General features: G+C 44.3%; 2 protein-coding genes across 2 annotated transcripts in view; one reads left to right on the top strand and one right to left on the bottom strand.

Annotated features, from left to right (window-relative positions):
- The window catches only part of LOC144119656 (uncharacterized), a 591617-nt gene that overhangs the window by 433719 nt on the left and 136344 nt on the right, over positions 1-21554 (top strand). The window lies entirely within an intron of this gene.
- On the bottom strand, positions 5044-15080 carry LOC144118517 (uncharacterized). The gene is made up of 5 exons (XM_077651439.1): positions 14864-15080; positions 11724-11836; positions 8971-9044; positions 7059-7130; positions 5044-5427 (listed from the first exon to the last, which is right to left on the bottom strand). The coding sequence occupies exons 1-5, from the start codon at positions 14984-14986 to the stop codon at positions 5108-5110; spliced, it is 702 nt and encodes a 233-aa protein (XP_077507565.1). The 5' UTR covers positions 14987-15080; the 3' UTR covers positions 5044-5107.

Below are 21554 nucleotides of genomic sequence, written 5' to 3'. Positions count from 1 at the left end.
GACGTTGCTAAGACTGGTCAGTGCTTTGTTCCTACAGCGGGTAGCCCATGAGACGGCTTTCGGACGAATTCTTATGTTCACTGCAAACGTATCTGAGGCTTTCTTTGCAGTTTACCGAAAACCATTTTCGCAGAGTTGATTTGCAAGCGTGGGTAAGAGAACGCATAAATCACATACGACTTCTGCGACCGAGTGCACTGGCATTGTTTTCTTCCAGCATAAGTTCTCACAAGTCTCAGCGGCTATTTGTTATTCCTGATGTATGCAAATGAATTCTTACGGCTTCTCTAGTGACTGTTCTTTGTGTAACATGCGTCCGTTTGCATTATTAAGTTATTGTTTCTTGCTTCCTATGCCGGCGTGCACTTGGAGAGCCCAGTATAACGGTTTCGATTGATTACCTTTGAACGCGTTGTTCGATCAGTCAGTCTTCACTTATTATAGCTAGAGCATGGCGTGAGAATAATGCAACGGCGTTTCTTGGAATATTCGGAGGATGGACTGCGCTCTGGCGTACACAACGCGAATCCCCACTGAAGTTGAGACGCGTTTTATTGCAGCCTTTATTTTATTTTTATAGGCCTCAATAAAAACGAAAGCTTATACTGGTTCGTCAAGTCGGCGATTTTTTTTGTTTCGTGAATTATTTCTCAGTGGCTTTCCGCTCTCAATGTTATCAAACCACATGTCAGGCATACTTTTTTCACAAGTCAGGAAGCAGGCTTTGGATGCCAAATGGACACGTTAGTTTAAAATGCATTTTAGTTAATTTGTGGACCAATTTTACCCCTTAACTACATAAGTTAACTTGCAGACTCAGAGCAGATTCGATAGCAATATAATCATCACTTACCTTCAGTCTCACTAGCACTCAAATTCACCGGCCGTAATCAATCCAGCCGCTTCAACAAACATAGTCAGTACATACCACACATACGGGAGCGACGGACGCAAAACACGCCCAGAGTGCGTTTGCTGGCAAAATGTTATTGTCAAGCAAAGGACTGACAGTGATCTTGATTACCGCAGAATGCACGAATGGGATGCTGCGCTTTGTAGTCGAAGGTAGTGCCCAGAGCCGCTCAGGAAAGAGTAGTTAATTACCGAGCGATAATCATTGTTACTCTTACTCGCTATTCTCTGAAGTCGAGTCACACAAATATCTTCTTTCTTGTCACAGACAGGCTGCTATCAGAGCAGTGGTGGAGACCTTTTACATGGCTTATCACAACCAACCGCTCCATGAAGTCGTCGCAAAAAATAATTTAGTGCGCATCCTAAACAACCACCCGCTTCGTGTTTGAATTTTTCTCTTTTGTTTTTATGTTTCATTTCTCTGCTTTCCTCTATTAGCCTACGCATGCTATTTTAATTTTCTTGCCCTTCCTGTCTAGCAAGGTTTCGCGCGTCTTCTAGTTTACATGTGTATAAGCTGACTATCGAAAAACCTTTCGAAGTTCAGTAATGGGCGTGTGCGTCTGGTCGCAATGTGATTCTGATGACTACAGCTCTTGACTTCCTTTGAATGTGGTTTAAAAACTGCCGCTCCTTTCAGGGCGTCAGAGAGCTGACCACTCAAGCGCCGTCCTGTCGCAGCTTTTTCACCTTACTGTGTGAATAGGTCATCCTCAAAAAAAAAAAAATTCTACTACCTGTTGGGACATCGCGGAGGAAATTCTGCGCGTCCTTAAACTAACAGGGCTCCAACACCAGTACTGCGTGTATTTTTTCTTATTGTTTCCAGTTGGCAGGGGCTCTGCAATATCAAATTTTTATATTTTTATTCCACAAGATCTTGTGCTAAAGAAAAAAAATGATCGCCGCTTTTCTAAAATCTTCAGGTGATTCGTTGTCTGACATGAAGACACGTGTCTATTAAAGAAGACACCTTCCTTTTTTCTCTTTCATTCCGTACCTCATTCTTTCTGAACGTCTTCTTGGCAGCTGCACTGTAATGTCAAGGCTGCTATCTCGTATACTTTTTTTCATATTTATTTTTGCGAGCTTTTTCTTCACGCGGCCGTTATTCCACTGTTTTCTAGTGATGTCACTTCTTAATGGAACGCGTTTTTTTTTTGTCGAGCATTAAATATATCACGGCGACCATTAAATCTCTGCAAGCTGACAACACTGCATCTCTTGTCCCACAACTCTTTATTCATCAATTGATGGCCTGTCTATTTTTTGTATGACGAAGTGCTAGATATGAACGCGAAGCATATATCACGTGTGACACCTGCAACTTGCACGAAAACCCGGCATTGTTTATTAGCATCGCGACTCAATCGCGGTCTGGTCTGCGCCGCCGACGTGTCACTAAACACATAAATTACTTCTTTCCGGGCAGGGTGCAGCACGTTGTCGTACTTGTGCATTTGCTTGATTTCCTGTTTATGTAACGAATAAATAAATGAGTAAATTATAAACACGCAACTGCTCTGTTGTCATGGTATTTCTGCACGAAAGTAACTGCTTCCTGTTTACCACAGCCCTGGAGATGTCTGCGACCATATTGTAAATTTCTAAATTCGATGCTTTTGCAGGGACTCAAAACCCTCATCTGTTCGCGCTCAGTTGAAGCAAATATACCAGAGGTGAACTCACGCCATCAGTGCCATAGAGCAGAGAACCTGAATATCGCCGTACCTGCGTACGGCCCTTTTTTCGAACTCTTATTGTACGGCATTAAAAAAAAATTAAATGTCCCAATAAAATTACCGCCAAACCAGAAAAAAAAAAGAAACCTAAAGTCTGGTCGCTGCTTTTGACTACTACTGCTACGCATATGCGGTGACGTTTAATCGGCTCTCCCGCCTCGAGTGATTTTTTTTACAGAATCGGCGCCCTTCCTAATAATAATAATAATTGGTTTTTGGGGAAAGGAAATGGCGCAGTATCTGTCTCATATATCGTTGGACACCTGAACCGCGCCATAAGGGAAGGGATAAAGGAGGGAGTGAAAGAAGAAATGAAGAAAGAGGTGCCGTGTTGGCGGGCTCCGGAATAATTTCGACCACCTGGGGATCTTTAACGTGCACTGACATCGCACAGCACACGGGCGCATTGGCGTTTTTCCTCCATAAAAACGCTATGTAACTACTTCGACGAATCAATTCCTCTAGCGATGGATGCCAGAATAAGGGCTCATAATAGAACCTAACTATAACCCTCCTTATCTCAGGGCGAGATTCACAAAAGACCTCTGAGCTAGAGCATTTCGTAACTGGCTGTTTCATTTATCGCGGATTAGCTTAATAGTCCAGCGCTTGTAATCTGGATATTTGTACAGCCCTCTTCCATTAGAAAAGCTTTAGCTGCTTTTTTTTCTGGGGGGGGGGGGGGGGGGGGATAATAAGCCCCGATGGCGTGCAAAGGCACATCCCATGAAAGCACCTGCACCGTCCTAAAAACTGCCAGACGTAAGCGTCAAGCTTACAAGAGCCACTGGCAAACAGAATGGAAATGTCGCCGACGATAGGTTTTTTTTTTTCTTCTGTGTTAGGTTTCTAAGATCCAACTGAGCTGGTGGTTACCTCCATTTTTGTTCGCTGGCCGAGCGTATTCCCCGGATTGAAAGACTGGAAAAAAGTAGAACATAATGGGTTGGAGAACAAATGCGAGATATCCTAGCTGAAATCAGGAAAATGTAATGAGCATGGGCAGCGCCTGTAATGCGAAGGCAAGACAACCGGCGGCCACTTTGGCTAACAGGACGGATTTCAAGAGAAGCTGAGTATTGCGGGAGACGGGAGGACATGTGCGCGAATGAGATTAGGATGCATAAGGTTGAGTGCAGGTTAATGGAAGCGACTTTCGTTATGCAGTGGACAGTGCTTGGCTCATTGTAATGAAAATGATGAATTCCCGTGTCCCCCACAGCGATATCTATCCTTGGTCTCTCGTAGGCTTGTCGCTACTGCACCTAGGCAATACTAATGAGCAGTGTAGACGTGAAATATTGGACACATTTAGCATACATATATTGTATTACCGTTACCGGTATAAGAGCACCGGGCGCCCGCGCGAATCCAATGCGCATGCGCAGATCGCCCTGATGGCACCAGATGGCGCCAGGTACCCGGAAGCTGCGCGCGCGCCTGCAGCATCGGGACCAATCAGCGCGTGTTCTCTGCCGGTGGGCGGGCTCCCGGTACTCCGGTAGCGGTAACGGTAACACGGTACACGGTATACTAAAGGTGTCTATTAACATTCCTCTATGCAGACAAAGAACTCGGGGACGCATAATTGCATTCTCTGTTGGCAATGCAACGAGAGTAACAGCTGTTGATGTCTTTATAGCAAGTGATGTCGTTTCTGGTCTGACAACGTCATTGAGACGTCGCAAATCCTCGTCACGTGCTCTGATTATGTCTTTGGACGTCAGACCTCTCCTACTAATCGGCGATCTTTATGATACGCGACGCCACTTTTTTCTCCCTCTGGTCGCGTTTCTAATGCCATCGCGTTAACAACAGGAAACAGTATAAAAAACGTGGCATCATGATCTAACGACTCTTTGCTCTTGCATTTTTTCTCTCACCTCTGCAATCGCAACTAAGAATAGTGACGTCAGAAGTGACAAGCTACAGCAACTTAACTCGGTCATCGGCTTGTGCTTCAAAGGCGAAGCCGGCCTACAAGAAATAAGGCAAAGCAATGGATTTACAGCGTTATCGAGGCAATATATGCGACTCATGTGGCAGCCTCTTTTAACTATTTCTTTTCAGTTCATTCCTCTGCCCTTTTCCTGTTGGTAGCTGCGACTTGTGACGTCATCTCCGGCAGCTAAACAATCAATGTCGGTCGCCGCCTGCAGTAGCGAAGGAGTGGCTTACCGATGGCAAAGGCGGAAAACAATGCATCTTTTAAAAAAAATCGTTCCAATTTCGTATGTCGTTCTGATCTACTTCTCGTACCTATAGGCGCTCCTAACTTGAGGTCTGTAGCCATACCGCTAAACCACTTGCCCACAGTTGCGAAGCCAAACATGGTGCTACCATGTTTCCCTTTTACGCAGCCTACAAGTGACTTTGACGACAAAGCTTCAGCGCACTGACAGTGGTTTTATTGAACAGCACACGACAAGGAGGACGTGCGGTGCACTTTTTTATATAGATCCCTCTATTACTGGGGGAAGCATGACATATTCAACCTTAATTCTGATGCTCAGTGACTCCTCGACAACGTCAGACCCTTCATCTGTTTTCTCGATTCCTGGTTCGCTTTGAGAGAGCTCTATCTTTCTATACTTCTTCTTTCTTCCTTGTCTCCCGCTCTTCTTTCTGCGACAAAGACAGCCAGAACGTTTCCAGGTGATCTTCTCGTGGTACCCAGCTCTCCGTAGAGCAGCGCGAGCCTTCTGCAGCATGTCGCCGGTGACCACACCGCCCTTTCTGGTGATAAGGAGAACGAAGTGAGCTCCAGACCCTACGATAGAAGAAACAATGAGTGTAACAACAACAACAACAATTGGTCTGGCAGAATTGTGAGCAATTGGTATTGGTTTTGCAGAATACCACAATTAAATATCTATTTGCGTCGATCAGCGTTCTCTCCGACCAACCTTTGTGAATCATGTAATGGAATTGAATCGCCTGATCACTTTCTACTCTCCTGTCGGCGGTTTGCTTCGCTGCGAAGAGCTTATCTGGAGATTCCTCTCGCTAGATTAGGGTTTCCCCTTTCTATTCGGTTTCTTCTCTCCTTAGGGGCAAGCACCAAAGGATACGTCCAAAAACCAGTGTGCGAGTATGTTCATAATTACATCATTGCTTTAATGACATTCATTTGTTGGTTATAATTTTCAAATTATTTCCTTCACACAAAATTGCACTCGCGTCAAGCTTATTTGCGTCAATATGTCCCTATTGCTTGAATGTGCAAGGAACCGTGGCCAATCCTCCTCTGTGAATATGTGCCACCCAATTGAGGCCAACAACAACAGCTGGCCTTAGTTTGAGGCTCAAACTATCATTTGGAACCACCATACTTAGGTTCCGCCAGAGACCTGCTTCTCTCTTGTTTTTTTTTCTCTTATATCTTTTTTTCTTTCGACATAAACAGATCTTTAGGGTTCGCCGCTAAAAATTTCCTGCTTGTTTCTCGACGACTGTGTTGCTAAATCTTAAAATATCATCTGCTCCATCTTTTTTATTTGATTTTGAATTAGTTTATTTATAATTTTTATAATTAGTCCTTTTTTTCGTTTCAGTTCGCGCCCTACTAGAATAAGGACACGATGTTGTTGCACTACAGCATGCGCTTCTTTTGTTTTTATTTCTCTATTATTTTCTTTTTGGCCACGTATTAATCTAAACGTGAATAGCAGTCTACGCATCCCGATTCTTGGCCGATTTCCCAGAGTGGGCATGCGCCATCTTTGTGAGGCCAACAGCAAACCAGCACAATACGACAGCTACAATTCGTTCCAAAACAACTCTCGTTTCCCCTTTTTGTTTTTCGTCAATCGTCGCGTGGCGGTTATCGACTGCAGCTTGTTATAAACAATCGGTGAGGAAAATCGTGGCAAAGATTCCGGATAAACCAACAATAGCATGTTTCCAGTCATGGTTGTACTTTAGACGCGGTCATTTTGGGGAGCGGAACCTAAAAAAAAGCCTAATTTTATTGTCGTTTCAAAGCGCAGAACTACAGTATAATTAAACTCAGATCGCTTGGGCTTCCTGGAGATCGCGTTCGAGTGCCAGCTCACTAAACAAGTCTAGCTTAACAGCGATACACAGAAGGTATGAAACGGAAGGAGACTGAACATTATGTTTTTTTTTTATATAGCTTTTTTTTCAGCGCACGATCTCTAAAGCTTCAAAGTAGGCTGCCGCTTCATATGCCAAAAATATTGAGCCTTGAATAGTTTTCTTCACAGTGACCTAAGGCACCCACTGGGTACTTAGTAACTAGTGTTTAACTACTTACTTTTTACACGAAGGCATTTGGCAGCATACCTAGCACGGTAAAAGGAGTGCCCTAGAGGTCACCTTACTCCCTTTTTACTCCTTACTGTTTAGAGTGTATACATTCTTAGGGCATAGCGTGCTCACCTTTCGGCCAGCAGTGGTAAATAAGTGCCCAGTCACGATGATCCGTTGAGATGAGCTGCTCGAATTGGGTTTCTTCCGGACGACAAAAAAAAAAAAAAGGACTTCGATTAGCACACGCCTAAGGATAGCAACATCAAAAACAGCAGATCAATGTGGCGGGTTCAGGTTAGAGTGCCTTCTGAGGCCGAAAATCTTGTCACGTATAAACCATAAATCAATATGAAAGCCATAGGCTGTCTGTCAGACAAGCGAGGACATTAAGTTATTCCTCGAGCGAAGATGATGTATACTTTTTTGCTAAAGTGGCACTGCAAAGCCGTAGAACCAAAGGGCGGGTTGTGTACCTATGTGTTTCTTGTATTTTTTGCCTTTATTCCACAAAAAGAAACCGCCACCAGGCATTTTAACGTACAAAGCGGGCGACTTAGGTGGGTTATCTTCTCACTAGGGTGCACGCGAAAGCGCCGACCGAAACCGCTCGGCTTTTTGTTTGTTTGTTTCTTTCTTTCTTTCTTTGTTTGTTTGTTTGTGTGATTTTTATATGGTAACTTTACGCTACTTCCTCGGGATACACGCGTCAGAGTAGAATGAACTGTTTCCAATGTCGAATATCACGCATACTTTGTCTCAGAACTTCTTGCAGTATAGGCAAAGCTTTCAGCACGAAACGACGGCTTTCACAAGCTTGTTCTTCTTTCGGGCTCCCTCGTGAGCCAGGCAGCTGCGCAAACCGCCTTCTCTTGCTTATAGCTTCCACCTAACTACTTGAACTTATGGGAGGGCGTATAGATTCCGCAGCTGTGGATCAAACATTATAGGAAAAATAGAGATATACTTGAGATTCTGGTTATTTATCCTGTTGTGTTAAAAGTGTATTCTCGAAAAAGACTCTGCCTGGCATGATGGAGTTGAGCGGCTCGATACCAAGTGCCGCCAGGTAGCCACCAGTGATACAATTTGTACAAGCTTTCCCCTGGCCTGGTGCTAGGCGTTTCTGCGGTGATATTGCGCCACGAAAAGAAAGGCATAATTATCATCATGATCACCATCGAACAAGCTTTTGAAATCACCGGATTTTCCTGGAAGTGTATCGTGCTAATCCAAGCCTAATCTAAAGTTTGAAACTTGTGCCGGGGCTCTTTTAGATACTTGGTGTTTTAAATGCAGGCCGCGCAAGCGGCGTCTCTAAAAAAATAGTGAGGTAAACTTTAATCGACTTAAGACGGCTTCCCACACGTGTTGCGCGTTTCCGTCAATCTGCGCTGCACTATAGTGTGTGTGGCTTGAAACGATTGAGGAGTGGAACAACATGCACATGTTTCGACGCATCGATCACGGCTCACTTTGTCGACTGTTGTCTACGCACTGCATCTTTCTCGCCCTCATTTCTCGCTGTATGCGTCCCGTTTTGGATCTTACTACAGCGCAAGAGAGGACACGGGCCCAAACACCGAACTTGCGGCGCTGTGTGCTCATCGCCCTTTATCAAGCTTCTTCCGTGCCCCCCCCCCCTTTTTTTTTCTTTATAGTAAGATTCGAAATGCATGACCAACTAGCCCAACAATTTTTTTGCCAACCTCCTTCCCAGAAGTTAACGTTCTCTCCTTCATTTCTTTTGCTTCACATTTTTGCCTTTGCACACCCTCTGTACGGTTCACCTTTTCAACACTTTAACTAGGCCATACCCGACGAAATACCACAGGGATTCATGGAGAATGGACTCAGAGTTCACCCTTTAAGTGCTAAGGATTTAATATCTTCCTCTTGTTTCCCACTTCAGTTTCATCGTGCTCGCTGTCCTGGGACTGTATATAGGTTTGCATTCGAATGTGCCTCTCTTTAATGCAACCCTGATGCTGTATTCAATCGTGTCGCTTCTTTAATTGCAGTGTATTCGACGCAGATCACTCACCGTCTCGATAGAGGAATATGTCACCCTTGTGGACAGTGAACGGATGGTACGACTTCTCCACGGTTTTATGTGGCCTGCGTTGAAGTCGTAAGAATTATGAGTGATTAGAGGCAGCTCAAAGCTATACATGAAGAAGGTCTTGACCTTGAATGGCATTTCAGACTTTCAACGCACCGACAACGCCCCTGAAACCCAATCCAATGCAGCAAGCGTACGTTTCCACTTATTCCCTCGTTTTTAATATTTAGAGGGTTCGGTGGAAAGAAGATATCAGGCGAGCTACCTTAATTACTGGCTCAGTTAAATCTATTGTAAAACAAACGCGCTAGTCAGTTATCGCCAGTTGAAACGTCTCCTGTTATTAGGTGCAGTTTTTTTGTCACCCTGCCTGTCCCTCTTGACGCAAATTACCATGAGTAATTTGCTTGCGTGAAACGCAATAAAACAAAGTACCTCCACTGAGAGTTTCTTTGGAAAAAAAAGAGAGAGGGGGGAAGACGCCCGCCCTTGTGCGTCAAAATAAGGACGGCAGAAAAAATTGTTTTAGAAAATACCAGCAGTGTCAGCATCGGCACCAGCTGCAGCAGCAGTTCTCTTCCCATGATCTAGGGTACCAACTGCCAGGCTTACGTATCGCGAACATGACTGCAGATGAGATGTCTTCGCTCAGTAGAGAATTCAAAACGGCAGAGCTCATATTTAATTGCTCTGAACGTTAACACGTCACCCTGGATCGCTGATGTACGAGTACCTCGCAATGAATAACGGTGCTCCTCGGTGCCACACAGACATATTATTGCAACAACTACGGCTACTTTCTTTTTCAACTTCTTCTAATGAAGACAATAACGACGAATCCTTAAGCATCGGTGAACCCATCTACTTCGGCTGCTGGTGTAGACAGCGCAGCGTTACTACGCGTATCTGGAAAACGTTCACATGAGTAGCATGTTCAGCAAGAGGCCAATGCCTCCCGTTTTAAGTAAGTTGCATCCCCGAGGTGTCAGGAAAAGCCTTACTGGCGGTCAGACTGCACTGAGAGAGAAAATATCCGAGGAGGTTTTACAGGTGCAGCAACATCATGTTTCAAGTTCTTGTCTTGCAGAATATTTTTTTTTTCTGGGGATTGCCGAGCTACTATTTCCAATCATGAAAAGTAATTTAGAGCTTCTGATAGGTCACCGTACTTTCTTGTGCTGTTTCCATTTTCTGTGGAAGGATTATGCTTTTAGTCTCCGTCTTTCGAGCGCTTAATATGGCTTCAGAACAATGAGAACCACAGGCTCAGTAGCGGAGAAGGCTCTGCACTTAGGGCACGTTAACCACGGGCTCGTAGGAAACATTTACTTGTCATAAGGTGCTGTCCTCGAGTACATGACAATCGCGGTGTTCTCGTTTATGTCTGCTGCTGTGAAATACTGCGCGCGTTTTAATAGTCGACACCAAGCTACTTGAATTCGTAGGACGTCGAGGTCGCGGTCCATCACCGTCACCGGTTACGTTGGCTTTCGGATGATTATCTGCAAGACTAGGTCATGTCCCGTTGATGACAGTACACCTCACTGAAGACTGCACGTGGCATTAGGCCATGCCCGCGGTCATCACTCGTGTTGTCTAGGAGTTACTGAGAAACCAAAACTACTCTGCTGGAAAAGCCTTTGTTTGAAATAATCGTTGATTTTTTTACAGCTTGCGTTATTGCGACACATAATAAATGACTATACTGATGAAGAAAACATACACTCGCCAAGGTTCAAAGAAACCTTGGCGAGTGTATGTTTTCTTCATCAGTATGAATTTTCCCCGCCAGACGGGATTCCGTCGAACCCTAGACTTCAATAAATGACTATATATATATATATATATGTGACTGTGTAAACGGCGGAAAACAAAGAAAGCACACTTTTAAAAACCATGTTGACGTCCCTAACATTTAGAAGCTTTAAGAGGGTTTCAAATTTGACTAGTTGGTTGTTAACATGGTCGTACATAATTGCGCTTTCGAGGTTTCTGTTTTTGACTTGTAATGCTTTTACATGTGTGCACGCCGCAATAAACTTCGATTGACAGTTTGCGCACCAGTGTTTGTGTCGTTCCTGTGTTGTTCCAAGTCATGTCAAAAGCGCCTTTATGTATGACGTATTTATAAGCTCGAGCGGACGACTAGGTAGCAGACTAGTGCGTGGTACCGTGTGTTTTTTATCGTCATTTTCGTTCAACGCACTAAACCCAGCCCTGCCCAGAACGATGCTTCAGTTAACCGACAAGCACAAAACACCACAACTTCAGTCTTTCTCTGTATAACAAAAGCATTGCGACTTTCACTTGGCACTATAGCTGTAAAACGCCAAAACAACAAAACTTTCCTCAGCGTGAAGCGCATGTGCTATAAGCGGATATTCCAGACAAATTCAGTCAATTTGTGATCTTGGTTCCAGCGCTGCAGTTTGGACCATGCTTGAATTCATTGCATTCTACCGGTAAGGCGGACTGCACATCACAAGGCACACAAATAGAAGCAGAATTGACATCTGAGCTAGTTGGTTGTTCATTTTCAAAAATTATATAAAGCGCACTTAGGACAACAGACAAGCGCTTGTGTTGTTTGGTCTCCCTTGTCTGTTGTCCTAAGTGCGCTTTATATAATTTTTGAACACAAATAGAACTTTGAAAGAACATACTGCCATTTCATCGAAGCCGTTGTAATGGTTATAACGACACAACCGCCGTAATAAAACCACGGCAATACTTGCCCCCTTTTCTTGCGCCTCTCGAGTCTCCCCCTCTGGGGGAAGTACGCCCTCGACAGGCACTCGGGGTGTCTGCTGCGGGAGTGAAGCGCCTCCAGCCATTCCTTACGCGCCATCTGAGAAGCAAGCGCAGACAACCTCCAGGTTATCGATCCGGTGTTCATCGAAAATTCACACATTCCAAATCCAGGAAAAACATTCAAGCATAGTAGCTACCAACTTGCACTGTCAGAGCAAAGGAGCATTCAGTCATTCTGAAAAGGCCTGAATGTGGCAGGCGAAATTGATTTTTCCAGCTGTCTGACATGCGGAACAGTTGGTGCGCAAGGGCCCAAGCAGCGCAGATAATCTGCCCAATATTGGAAATGAATGGTTTTACTCTGGTCCTTAGTAGGACCGCCCTTTGCTAATACATTTCCAATATTTGGAAGATTAGCTGCGATGCTGGGGGTTTTTAACGAGATAGCGTTTAGGGTCCCGTTCAGCAGCAACGCCGGCGTTGGAAACGCTGGCATGCCGAGAAAAGTAGGGGGCCCACTGTCCAGCTGCGTCACGTGACATTGCGACGTCCTCACAATCTAGCCACTGTAGCAGGCGGCAGCTGGCACCTAAGTCAGTTATTGGTCGAGACAGGTTGACGAGGAAGAGCAAGCTGATTGTCACAAGATCCCTCCGTGGCTGTGTTTGAAACAGCCAGGGCAGTGCGCATCGCTTAGCCGCTGCACCACTGCCCTAGGACTGATATAAAGACACCCATGGGTCTATGAATGTAAAGTAGGTAATTACCAATTTCGCATATATAGCGACGTAGAAGGTGTACTGGTGAGGAAGAGATGTATAATAAAATTTAAATAAAGGGGGGCGGGGGGGGGGTATGTGTGTAAATAGGTGTATAATGCTATCGCATTGTACTCTTAAAGTTAGGTTGTACTCTTAAAGTTAGGTTGAACGTTTTTTGATGGTGAAAGAAAGAACAGTTTCTGTGCCTGTGAAGTGATATGCAACAGGGAGTCCAGACCACTGAAGGGGCCTTTTGACGCTATCGCTTCAAAAACTTAAGGCGAAACTTAAGCCCTTAAGCCCCCCCCCCCCCCCCCCTAAGATTTTCTTTTGAATCAGTAGAAATTTCTATAGATGACTTGTTATTATTACTTATGGTTTGCTCATGGAACGCAGTTTTAATATGCATCTTGAACAAACAGCGCGAACAAAGACGAGCACAAAAGACAAGAAAGCGAACGACAGCGCCGTGTCGTTCGCTTTCTTGTCTTTTGTGCTCGTCTTTGTTCGCGCTGTTTGTTCAAGATGCTTAACCAACTAGCCCGCCAAAACGTGTTAACGCAATTTAATATGCAGCCTAAATACGCACCTGAGGGCTGTGAAGGGCCGCAATTGCGCGATACTAAACCACCTAACACAGTGTTACTCACTCAGACGATCCAACCTCCGTTAGGACACAGACCTAATGCCGTGCATGCAATAATGATAAACTTTGCAGGAACAGGAATTGTTGCCGGTGCTTCGTTTCTTTTTTTTTTCTGTTGCGTGAAAGCTGCAGCTTCTGCTACAAAGGCGAGCCGAACTGAACATGACACTCTGAGAGGTTGTAAACTATCACCTATTGCGTAATTTATGTCACAGCCATCGCGTTCCTTGCCACAAAGTTTGACCAGCTTGCTATATCCTTCAATATGTGCCGCTCACTCCATCAAGAACATAGTCCAGGCTTTAGATACAAAAAAAAAAGATTCTGTCGCTGATGGGCTCAGGATTCATTCGTTATCTATCACAGTTGTCAAGATTAAGGTCAACAATACTCTTTCATTTCGACACTACAGTCGGTTCCAAGCGGGAGCAAGTGGTCCATAGTTTTACCTTCCCTAAATGTCCGCCAACGACCGTTGGCGGTCCGTTTCTGGATGACGCTGCAGAAAGAGCTTGGCTTAAGCCTGGATAACGCCGCACAAAAAGGTTTTGTGCTTGAAGATTCTTTAAACGCGAGAAAAAACACGAACGTTTCTGATGTTCTTCTTAGCGTAGCACCGAAACACAAACGAAGACGAGACAGAGCAAGCCATTTGGTCTCCGTTTGTTTCTTATACGATGCGCAGAGATCAACTCGATGAGCATGCGTCAACTTTTATGCTATGAACCATCAACAACCGTGCGTGACGTGCACAACGTCGCACATGTTCCTCAGCACCTGTAACAGGAGAGCGAAAATTGAGCAAGTTGTTATCAAAGGGTGGTTGAAAAATGCGGAAAAAGAACAACTGACAAGACCACAAGGAATCCCTGCACTACGGCATCTCTTTCTTCCTTTGTTCTTTCACTGCCTCCTTTATCTCATCCCTTGCGGCGCGGTTCAGGTGTCCGCCGACACATGAGACAGATACTGCGCCATTTTCTTTTCCCAAAAACCAATTATCATTATCATTACCAAAGCACTACACGAGGACAAGCGCTGAATCGCAACGCTTGTATTGGAGACAGAAACAGGTGTAAATAGGAAACAAAAATTGGACGGCACTGTTAAGCTCCCCTTCAAATGTATGAGGTGATAGCGCTAATGGGTTAATGCCTACATACGCGGAATTGGTCATTCTCGACGCTCCATTCATCGATCCTTGGCAATCCACATACCACTCCTGGCGCTGTGGTGCAGCGGTTAAGCGATGCGCCACTGCCCTGCGATGGCAGGTGCTCCCAACGGTGGGACTTGCGAGTCCCAGGTTGCTATTTCCGTGCTACCCCTCGCGACCAATCATTAATTTAAATGCCAACTGCCGTGGTGGGCAGTATGTTCACAATCCGGTTGGCAGGTTATGACAACGCCACAAGGTCACGTAACCTCGGAGGTGCACCTGCCTCCTACGTTGCTCCCCTGACGATTTTTCGTGGATTTTTCGCTCACGGCCAATGACGCCGGTGCCGACGCTGACGCCAGCGCGGACGACAGACGCCGACGACGACGCCAGCATGTTTGCGACACGGCCGTCTTAACGCTATCGTTTTAAAACATAACACAACCCAAAAGCAGCAACAGCGCATGTCCTTGCGTACTTTCTTCGTCCGTTTTCTCTTTTTGCGTGCTCTTTCAATCATGCCTGTAACAGGAAAGTGAAGGAAAGCCGGCAATCTACCTTTTCCCATTGGACATTCTTGACTTTCTTGTAGACCTTGCATTTATCGGGTCCGGACTCAGCCAGTGGTGCCAGCTGAACGGCGATCAAAAATAGCAGCGCTGACGCTGCAAGCCATCGCATGGCTCACACCTGTGGCCCACACTTGTTGGAGCCTGCCTTGTACGACCCTGGGGCTCACGAGAGGAGGCGTGTCTCTGAGGACACAACAAGGCAACAAGGAAGAAGATGCGATGGGGTCGTGTTATACAGAACTTGTGTGGGCATGTGCCATTGTATGAGGGCAACAATAACAACAAGAACTTGAAGAGGCCTCCCAAGATCGTGTATTTTAAACCGTGCTGCATTTTGTGCGGATACGTGGATGACATTTTGGCGCGTTGGGGTGAACTTATTCGGTATTTGAGCGGCGAACAAATTATGGCAAGGCTTGGAGTAAAAGCAACCGATAAGTACGCTAACCAACAAAATAGTCAGGACCAAAGCTACGTACTGTTCCAGGTACCTCATTTTGAACAAGTTTTTAAGAGTGATATCTGTGCCTGTGTGGATAATGTAGGAAGGTCATGTGCACCTACGACAGATAAAGCAACTCGAAATGCAGTGTGTCATATGACCTTGCATCAAGGTAACTTAATGTCCATTGAGTGGTACTACTTCCATTGCGATGTTGAAAACAATGACTCGCGCTGTGGTGATGGCCAGATTCTATACATAGCTACTTCCACCGGTAGTCAATATTCCACTTCGGTATAGATTTTTTATAGACTGCGTCAGCGGAAGACGCCTTAACGTTGGTAACAGGATCACTCCCTGCGTGAAATTTATCCCCATATCGCGATTAATCTGAGGCTAAATTTAATGTTTTAAGGAAATAATTCAGCACAGAGACTGGAAATGCCCACAGGAGAATTGCAAGCACAACTGGCAGGTATTGAAAGTGTGTGGTTTTCACCTCATCTGAGAGGCCCAATTAATGTCGCACTTCCCTAAGTCAGCTGGTCATGAGGACCGCTCAGTGATGTACTCAAGGAAATATTACCTGTACGTCCCCGCTATTCGTCACAATTACGCTACATTTATTCGATCAAAAAAGTGCCACAATGGCGGTACTGTGAAATAAAGGTGCTTTATTAAAAGCTTAATCAAGTGCAGTGTATTCAAGAAACTATTCGCTGATCTACCAGCAGTCTGTTACCGCTCATGTCTGCGTAGATTTTGTGCTTCCAATACGCAGACAGAGTACGCCACTGTCACCAACGCGGCAAACACTTCACTCACCGAACGACAGTTCCACTGCACCTGGCGTTTTACCAAGTGCAGAATTCGCTTTGCGGAAGTGCGTTTTAAACGTCACCCCGAACGAAGTGAACACGCTGTCATAGAATTCACCGACCCTGTAAGCACCTATTGAACATCTAGTGAACTACAAAGGAACACGTGTACATGCTTGAGCCAGTACATACAATTGCCGTGGGAAGTACAAGAAACAGCACTCTGTAAGCAACCACCCCTATTGGCGTGCGTCCTTGTGAATTTGAAGAGCTATACTGCGCCCTTTAGTGGGTACATGACGTCACAGGTGTAAGCGAATCTTTTGCGGCCCAATTTCTAATAGCCCAGGAAGCAACCTATGAGGTCATGGTTATATAACCGCTAATTTATATCGTAACTTGGGCATAGTCTCACCTAAATATCACATTGATTAATTCGTAATAAAATTCGGTTCTTATATGCTATTAAGGTGTAATGCTTTCGCGATGCCGAAAATGTTCGCAGGGGAGCCAGAAAGAGCAGTAGTTAGGCAGTCCTAATGATTCTCGCTTACCTGAAAGGCGTCCACTTCACAACCAACCCTCAGACAAGAATAGTCCCGCATCGTGTTTAACCAGTCACAGATGGGCATTTTTTTTTCCTGATATACCGAGGCGCTATACAGACTCATCTCAAATGTTGTCTGCTACGGCAGAAAATATTTCACGCAGCTCGGAGACAGCTAGTACACCAATATCATTTTTTTTTGCATTTGCATATAGTTCTGTATTATCTGCCCGTACTTCGTTGCGTAGCGTTTGTTTTCTCCCAGTCCCCCGAGATGCTTCCTAAAGAAACGGCTGACTTTTTACTTTTTTTCTTTTTTTATGAGAGGAACAGAGAGCTCTTAAAGAATAAAAGAACATTTCATTTCATTTTTTCCCCTTCTAGGGCCTGCGAATTGTTTGCCGCGCCACCAAAACTCGCCAGCTGTTGTCGCTTTCTTTTGTCGGCTCATTGTTCCCGCTAATCGAGCAGTCAACTGACATCGAACATACGGCAGTCTACCGACGACTTTTTTTAACGTGATAGCGCTAAGACCCCCTGTTTTGGAGAAAATCCAGCGTCGTGGCGTCGACGTCGGCGTTTCGAGCGAAAAATCTCCGGAGAAGCAAGCTAGATCACATGACCTTGTGGCATCACCACAACCTGCCCATCGAATTGTGAGAAAACTGACCACCGTGGCAGGTGGCAGTTGAATTAATTATTGCTCGCAAAAGGTTGCTCGTGAATAGCAACCTGGGTCGCATTAGCCCCACCAGTGACAGCACCTGCCATCGCATACAGGGCAGTGTCGCATAGCTTAACCGCTGCACCACTGCGCCAGGAGTGGTACGAGGACTTCTAGGCATCTATGAATGTAATGCACAGAATGACCATTTCCACGTATGTGGCCATTAACCGATTAAAGCTGAACTGAAAGATTCTCTGCTCTAGCGTCTGACTTGGTCGCGTTACAGCAGTCAGGTTTCGGAGGTTGTAGATCTTCTTCACATCAGTTTTATACCTCAGTAGTACGGTTTGCTTACTACGTTAGTGCTCACAAATCAGCTGAAAGGGCACTAAAGCTAGCCTTACATGAAAATAGTAGTTGTATCTATAGTACGCATTATTATGAAAAGCTTGCACTGCCGACGAACGCAGTATATGTAGCGTTGGAAGTTAGCCGGGATCATTAGATTTCGACTTGGCTGAGGATTGTGCGACCTTCTTCTCAAACTGTACGCCATAAACCCCAGACGTAAGCTAAAAAAGCGTTCGTAGGATGTAAATACCACGCTCTAGCATGTCATGATCTACCCCCTTCCCGCCCAATTCGCTTGTAGTATCTTCTATCTTGCATGTCTTCTGATCTCTTTCTGCATGCTGACTTGCTCATTTTAGGTGGCCATATTTTGTCACGTTAGTTGTGGTTGGTTCTGAAACCCAAATGATAATATATTTGTATGTTAGCTTGTTTATTTGTTTCGTATTCATTAATGAACGTCACGGAGACAGCATACGCGAAATAAAAGAAAGTCGCTTTGGAATGGGCACAACCAAAGCAAACGTATATTGCGGAAAAGCAGACGTTGCCTCAAGCAACCAAAGTTTTGGGCATGTGGTTTGAGTCAAGTGATTTAGCGTCGTCGTTCAAAAAGAAACTAAAATAAAAAGTAGGTCTGGAGTATTCACACCAAACAGATATACGTACAAGTCATTGTAAAACAACCACACATGAAATTATCGCCCAGCAATAGTTTCGGCTTCTATTTTCGATCTCTATTTTTGTTGTGATTAGTACTGCTTGTTAGGCTTCACTGTCTCCACACCGCGACGCAGGCAGCTGGAACAGTACGCGTGATTTTCAATCCATAGTTCGTGTTCTCAATTCCTTTCATGGACTCCTTCATCCTGCAAGAGACACAAGCACATTTTCAGAAAAAAAAAAACGCAGGAATTAGGTTGTGCAGAAACGTTTACTTTAAGTTCATATTTTTAAAGAAATCCTGTAAACGTGGTCATGTTGAAATTCATGCTGTGTTCAGTTCTATAGCGGGATATTATACTTTAGGTAAATTTTGCGACTATATAATCTAATAAATAGGTCTATATTCATCAGCAGTCCTTCTGTCACTTATGTTAAACAATTAAGACATTCTTGCCGTCAGTCAGTCTCTAGGTGAAAACCTTTGACTGAGCAACAATAAAAAGAGCAAAGTTAATGCGATGCTGATACGGAGTACATTGTGGCTTGTTTCGCATCACGCTGCCCTCCTGGTGCGGGCGAAGTTTTTCGATACCGTCAATTGCTGCAGTTTCGCGTGTATCGAACACAACACCCATCTCTTTCTGCATTCAAGATTCACGGAGGCTCGAAGTGCTAGAAATATTTTTTAGGTCAAGTAAGCCAGTCGCTTAGCTTAAAAATGTTAGTGAAATGTCTGTATAACCCAAAACACGCTGCTTCGAGCCAACGATGAGCAAGATATCGCAATCATTCTAGAGCAGTCTGAAGAAATTGTTGATGATTTTGTACAAATGGGGCGCATTTCTCTCTTTTAGTGTTGTACTCGTGGCTTGCCCTGAGTCTAGCAGTGGGGTACGAGACCCCAGGAGGTGTCATTCGATGACATTACTTGTTCTAATCGTTCCTCTTTCGGGCAAGAGGAAGAAAGTATGAAAAATTTATACGCGGTTTTCAAAATTTCTGACTTTGTATGTGCGATGGAGCTTCTTTGAATGTGGCGGCAGTTTGCTGAAATCTGCAGTAAGCAGAACACTCCACACATGTTCGGGCGCTACGCTCATAACATCTTTCTGGGTACATGCAAACATTATGCGACTTTTCCCGCAAAACCAGGATAGATCCTGCATAGATTCAAGACCGACTCTTGCCTGCTCGTGGAATAATGTTCAAGCGTCAGGGGCCGCTTTTGCTTGAACGTGTCACCAAATGTTTGAACACGTCACAAAATTTTACCGTTTCTTGAGAATAAATAGAGTCCGCGATACCTGTGTTACAAGCCCCACACCCTCCACTAGCACGCTTAAACACAGGATACCATGTACCAGCCGCGCCCGCACATGGGTAGCACAGCTACAGGTGGCCACATCCTTTCCGTTGCTACATAACTTAAGCTCACATATTTGCACTTCCATTAACCAGTGTGCCATGTCAATAGAAGGCTTACAAAGACAATGCAAGCCTCCTGTTCAAAGGTATAAAAGTTGAAAGATTGATTGATTGATTGATTGATTGATTGATTGATTGATTGATTGATTGATTGATTGATTGATTGATTGATTGATTGATTGATTGATTGATTGATTGATTGATTGATTGATTGATTGATTGATTGATTGATTGATTGATTGATTGATTGATTGATTGATTGATATACACACCTACAAGGCTCCTCTTGTTAAACATCGCTCCAGAAGTAGCTAAACTCAGTCAGTGGCATGCAGATGTTTGAGGAAAACGTTCACGTAGGTTAAGATTTTTCTATGCTGACAGCCTTGGAACGCTTCTCAAAGGCTGACGCCAGAATTTCACCATATTTCTTTCGTTTCATAAGTTCAATGACACTATACACCTCTCGCTAGCAGTTGCTGCTATCTTCGAGTAGCAATTAAGTTGACAAACTCACGGTCTCTAGTGATGAAAACGTCGTCGTTGTAAACCCTGAACGGGCGTTTTTATCTCTCTGATTTTCCACTAGGCTTGCGAAGTATTGATTTAACATTGTTCGAATAAAATAAGGTTAGGTATAAGGTTAGGTCCAGCTAATTTTATATTTGCAAATTATAAACGATAAGTTGAAATACATACCAGATATAGCCTCAGTTTACCCAGAAAGATTTAGTAAAAATAATGAGTAAGCTAAGTCGCTTCTATTTCTCGGTCCAGTAACAGCTATACATATTTGAACTTCTAAATCGCCTACGCTGAAGGCAAAAAAAAACACCTGCGGAGAAAAGGTAAACAAATACAATACGTTCCACTTTTTCCTGGAGAGATGACATGGCAATGATATTTGCGCCAAAATTTCACTGCTACGGCACACGATTTACCGAGGCGAAATTCGAACGTCACTTCTTTGTGAGAAGACTTATCAGGCTATCGCAGCAGTGAGTAAATATATGCGCTTGCCCTTTCTTTTTGCGCCTATGCAAGTATCCTTTCTTCGGAAAGTGCACCCTCGTTATAAGCAGGCTCGGAATCTGATTGTGGAGTGAAGAGCTTCTAGCCACTTATTGCCCCCAAACTGCGAACACGGCATACACGTACAATATTGCGCATTTGAAAACATGATATTGGGACTCCATTGAATATCAGAAGAATTTCTCAATGGCGATTAAATCTTACTCTATGGCATTAAAAGGCTTTAGCACGCACCTAGGATGCTTGCAGCGTGAAATCATTGATAATAAAATGCAATAGGCTGCTTGCCCGTTTTTCAAGAATTCAGAGAATAATTGAATGCTGAGAGACACCGGCATAAAAACAGACATTGAATTACGTACAACCCAAGCAAATGCACCGAAAAAAAAATGGCTTTCATATTTGGAAGTCGATATAATATTTTGCCACCTGCGGCAACTTTTATTGTCTGAAGGGACTACTTAATTTAGATGGCCACTAGGCTTCTGTATATTGCTAGTACATTTTTCTTTGTCCACCGTTGTTGTTCACATTGTTCGCCACAGTGGGTTTTTCTTTATAGTCTTGGATAACGTAGTTCATTATAATAACGCGAAATTGTAGGCCCCAAACAAAACAAAAACAAGACGTTCCGGAAAAAAAACAATCGTTTCGGCTACCGAAGCCTGAACATCTTCTTTTTTGTTTTTGTTTTTGGTCTACGTCTCCAATTTCACGTTATTATGATTT

The sequence above is a fragment of the Amblyomma americanum genome, chromosome 2, assembly GCF_052857255.1.
Source record: "Amblyomma americanum isolate KBUSLIRL-KWMA chromosome 2, ASM5285725v1, whole genome shotgun sequence".
In the NCBI taxonomy this organism is placed as follows: domain Eukaryota; kingdom Metazoa; phylum Arthropoda; class Arachnida; order Ixodida; family Ixodidae; genus Amblyomma; species Amblyomma americanum.
The sequence above is the reverse complement of the archived record's forward strand: the minus strand, read 5'-3'. Positions and strand labels throughout refer to the sequence as shown.

What these genes read in the sequence shown, in the direction of transcription:
- LOC144118517 (XM_077651439.1), bottom strand. Translation starts at nt 14,986, where the DNA reads ATGCGATGGCTTGCAGCGTCAGCGCTGCTATTTTTGATCGCCGTTCAG. An exon ending in AGAATGTCCAATGGGAAAAG is followed by an intron (nt 11,837 to 14,863) that starts GTAGATTGCCGG and finishes CTTGCTTCTCAG; the next exon opens with ATGGCGCGTAAGGAATGGCT. An exon ending in TTACCACTGCTGGCCGAAAG is followed by an intron (nt 5,428 to 7,058) that starts GTGAGCACGCTA and finishes CTTCTATCGTAG; the next exon opens with GGTCTGGAGCTCACTTCGTT.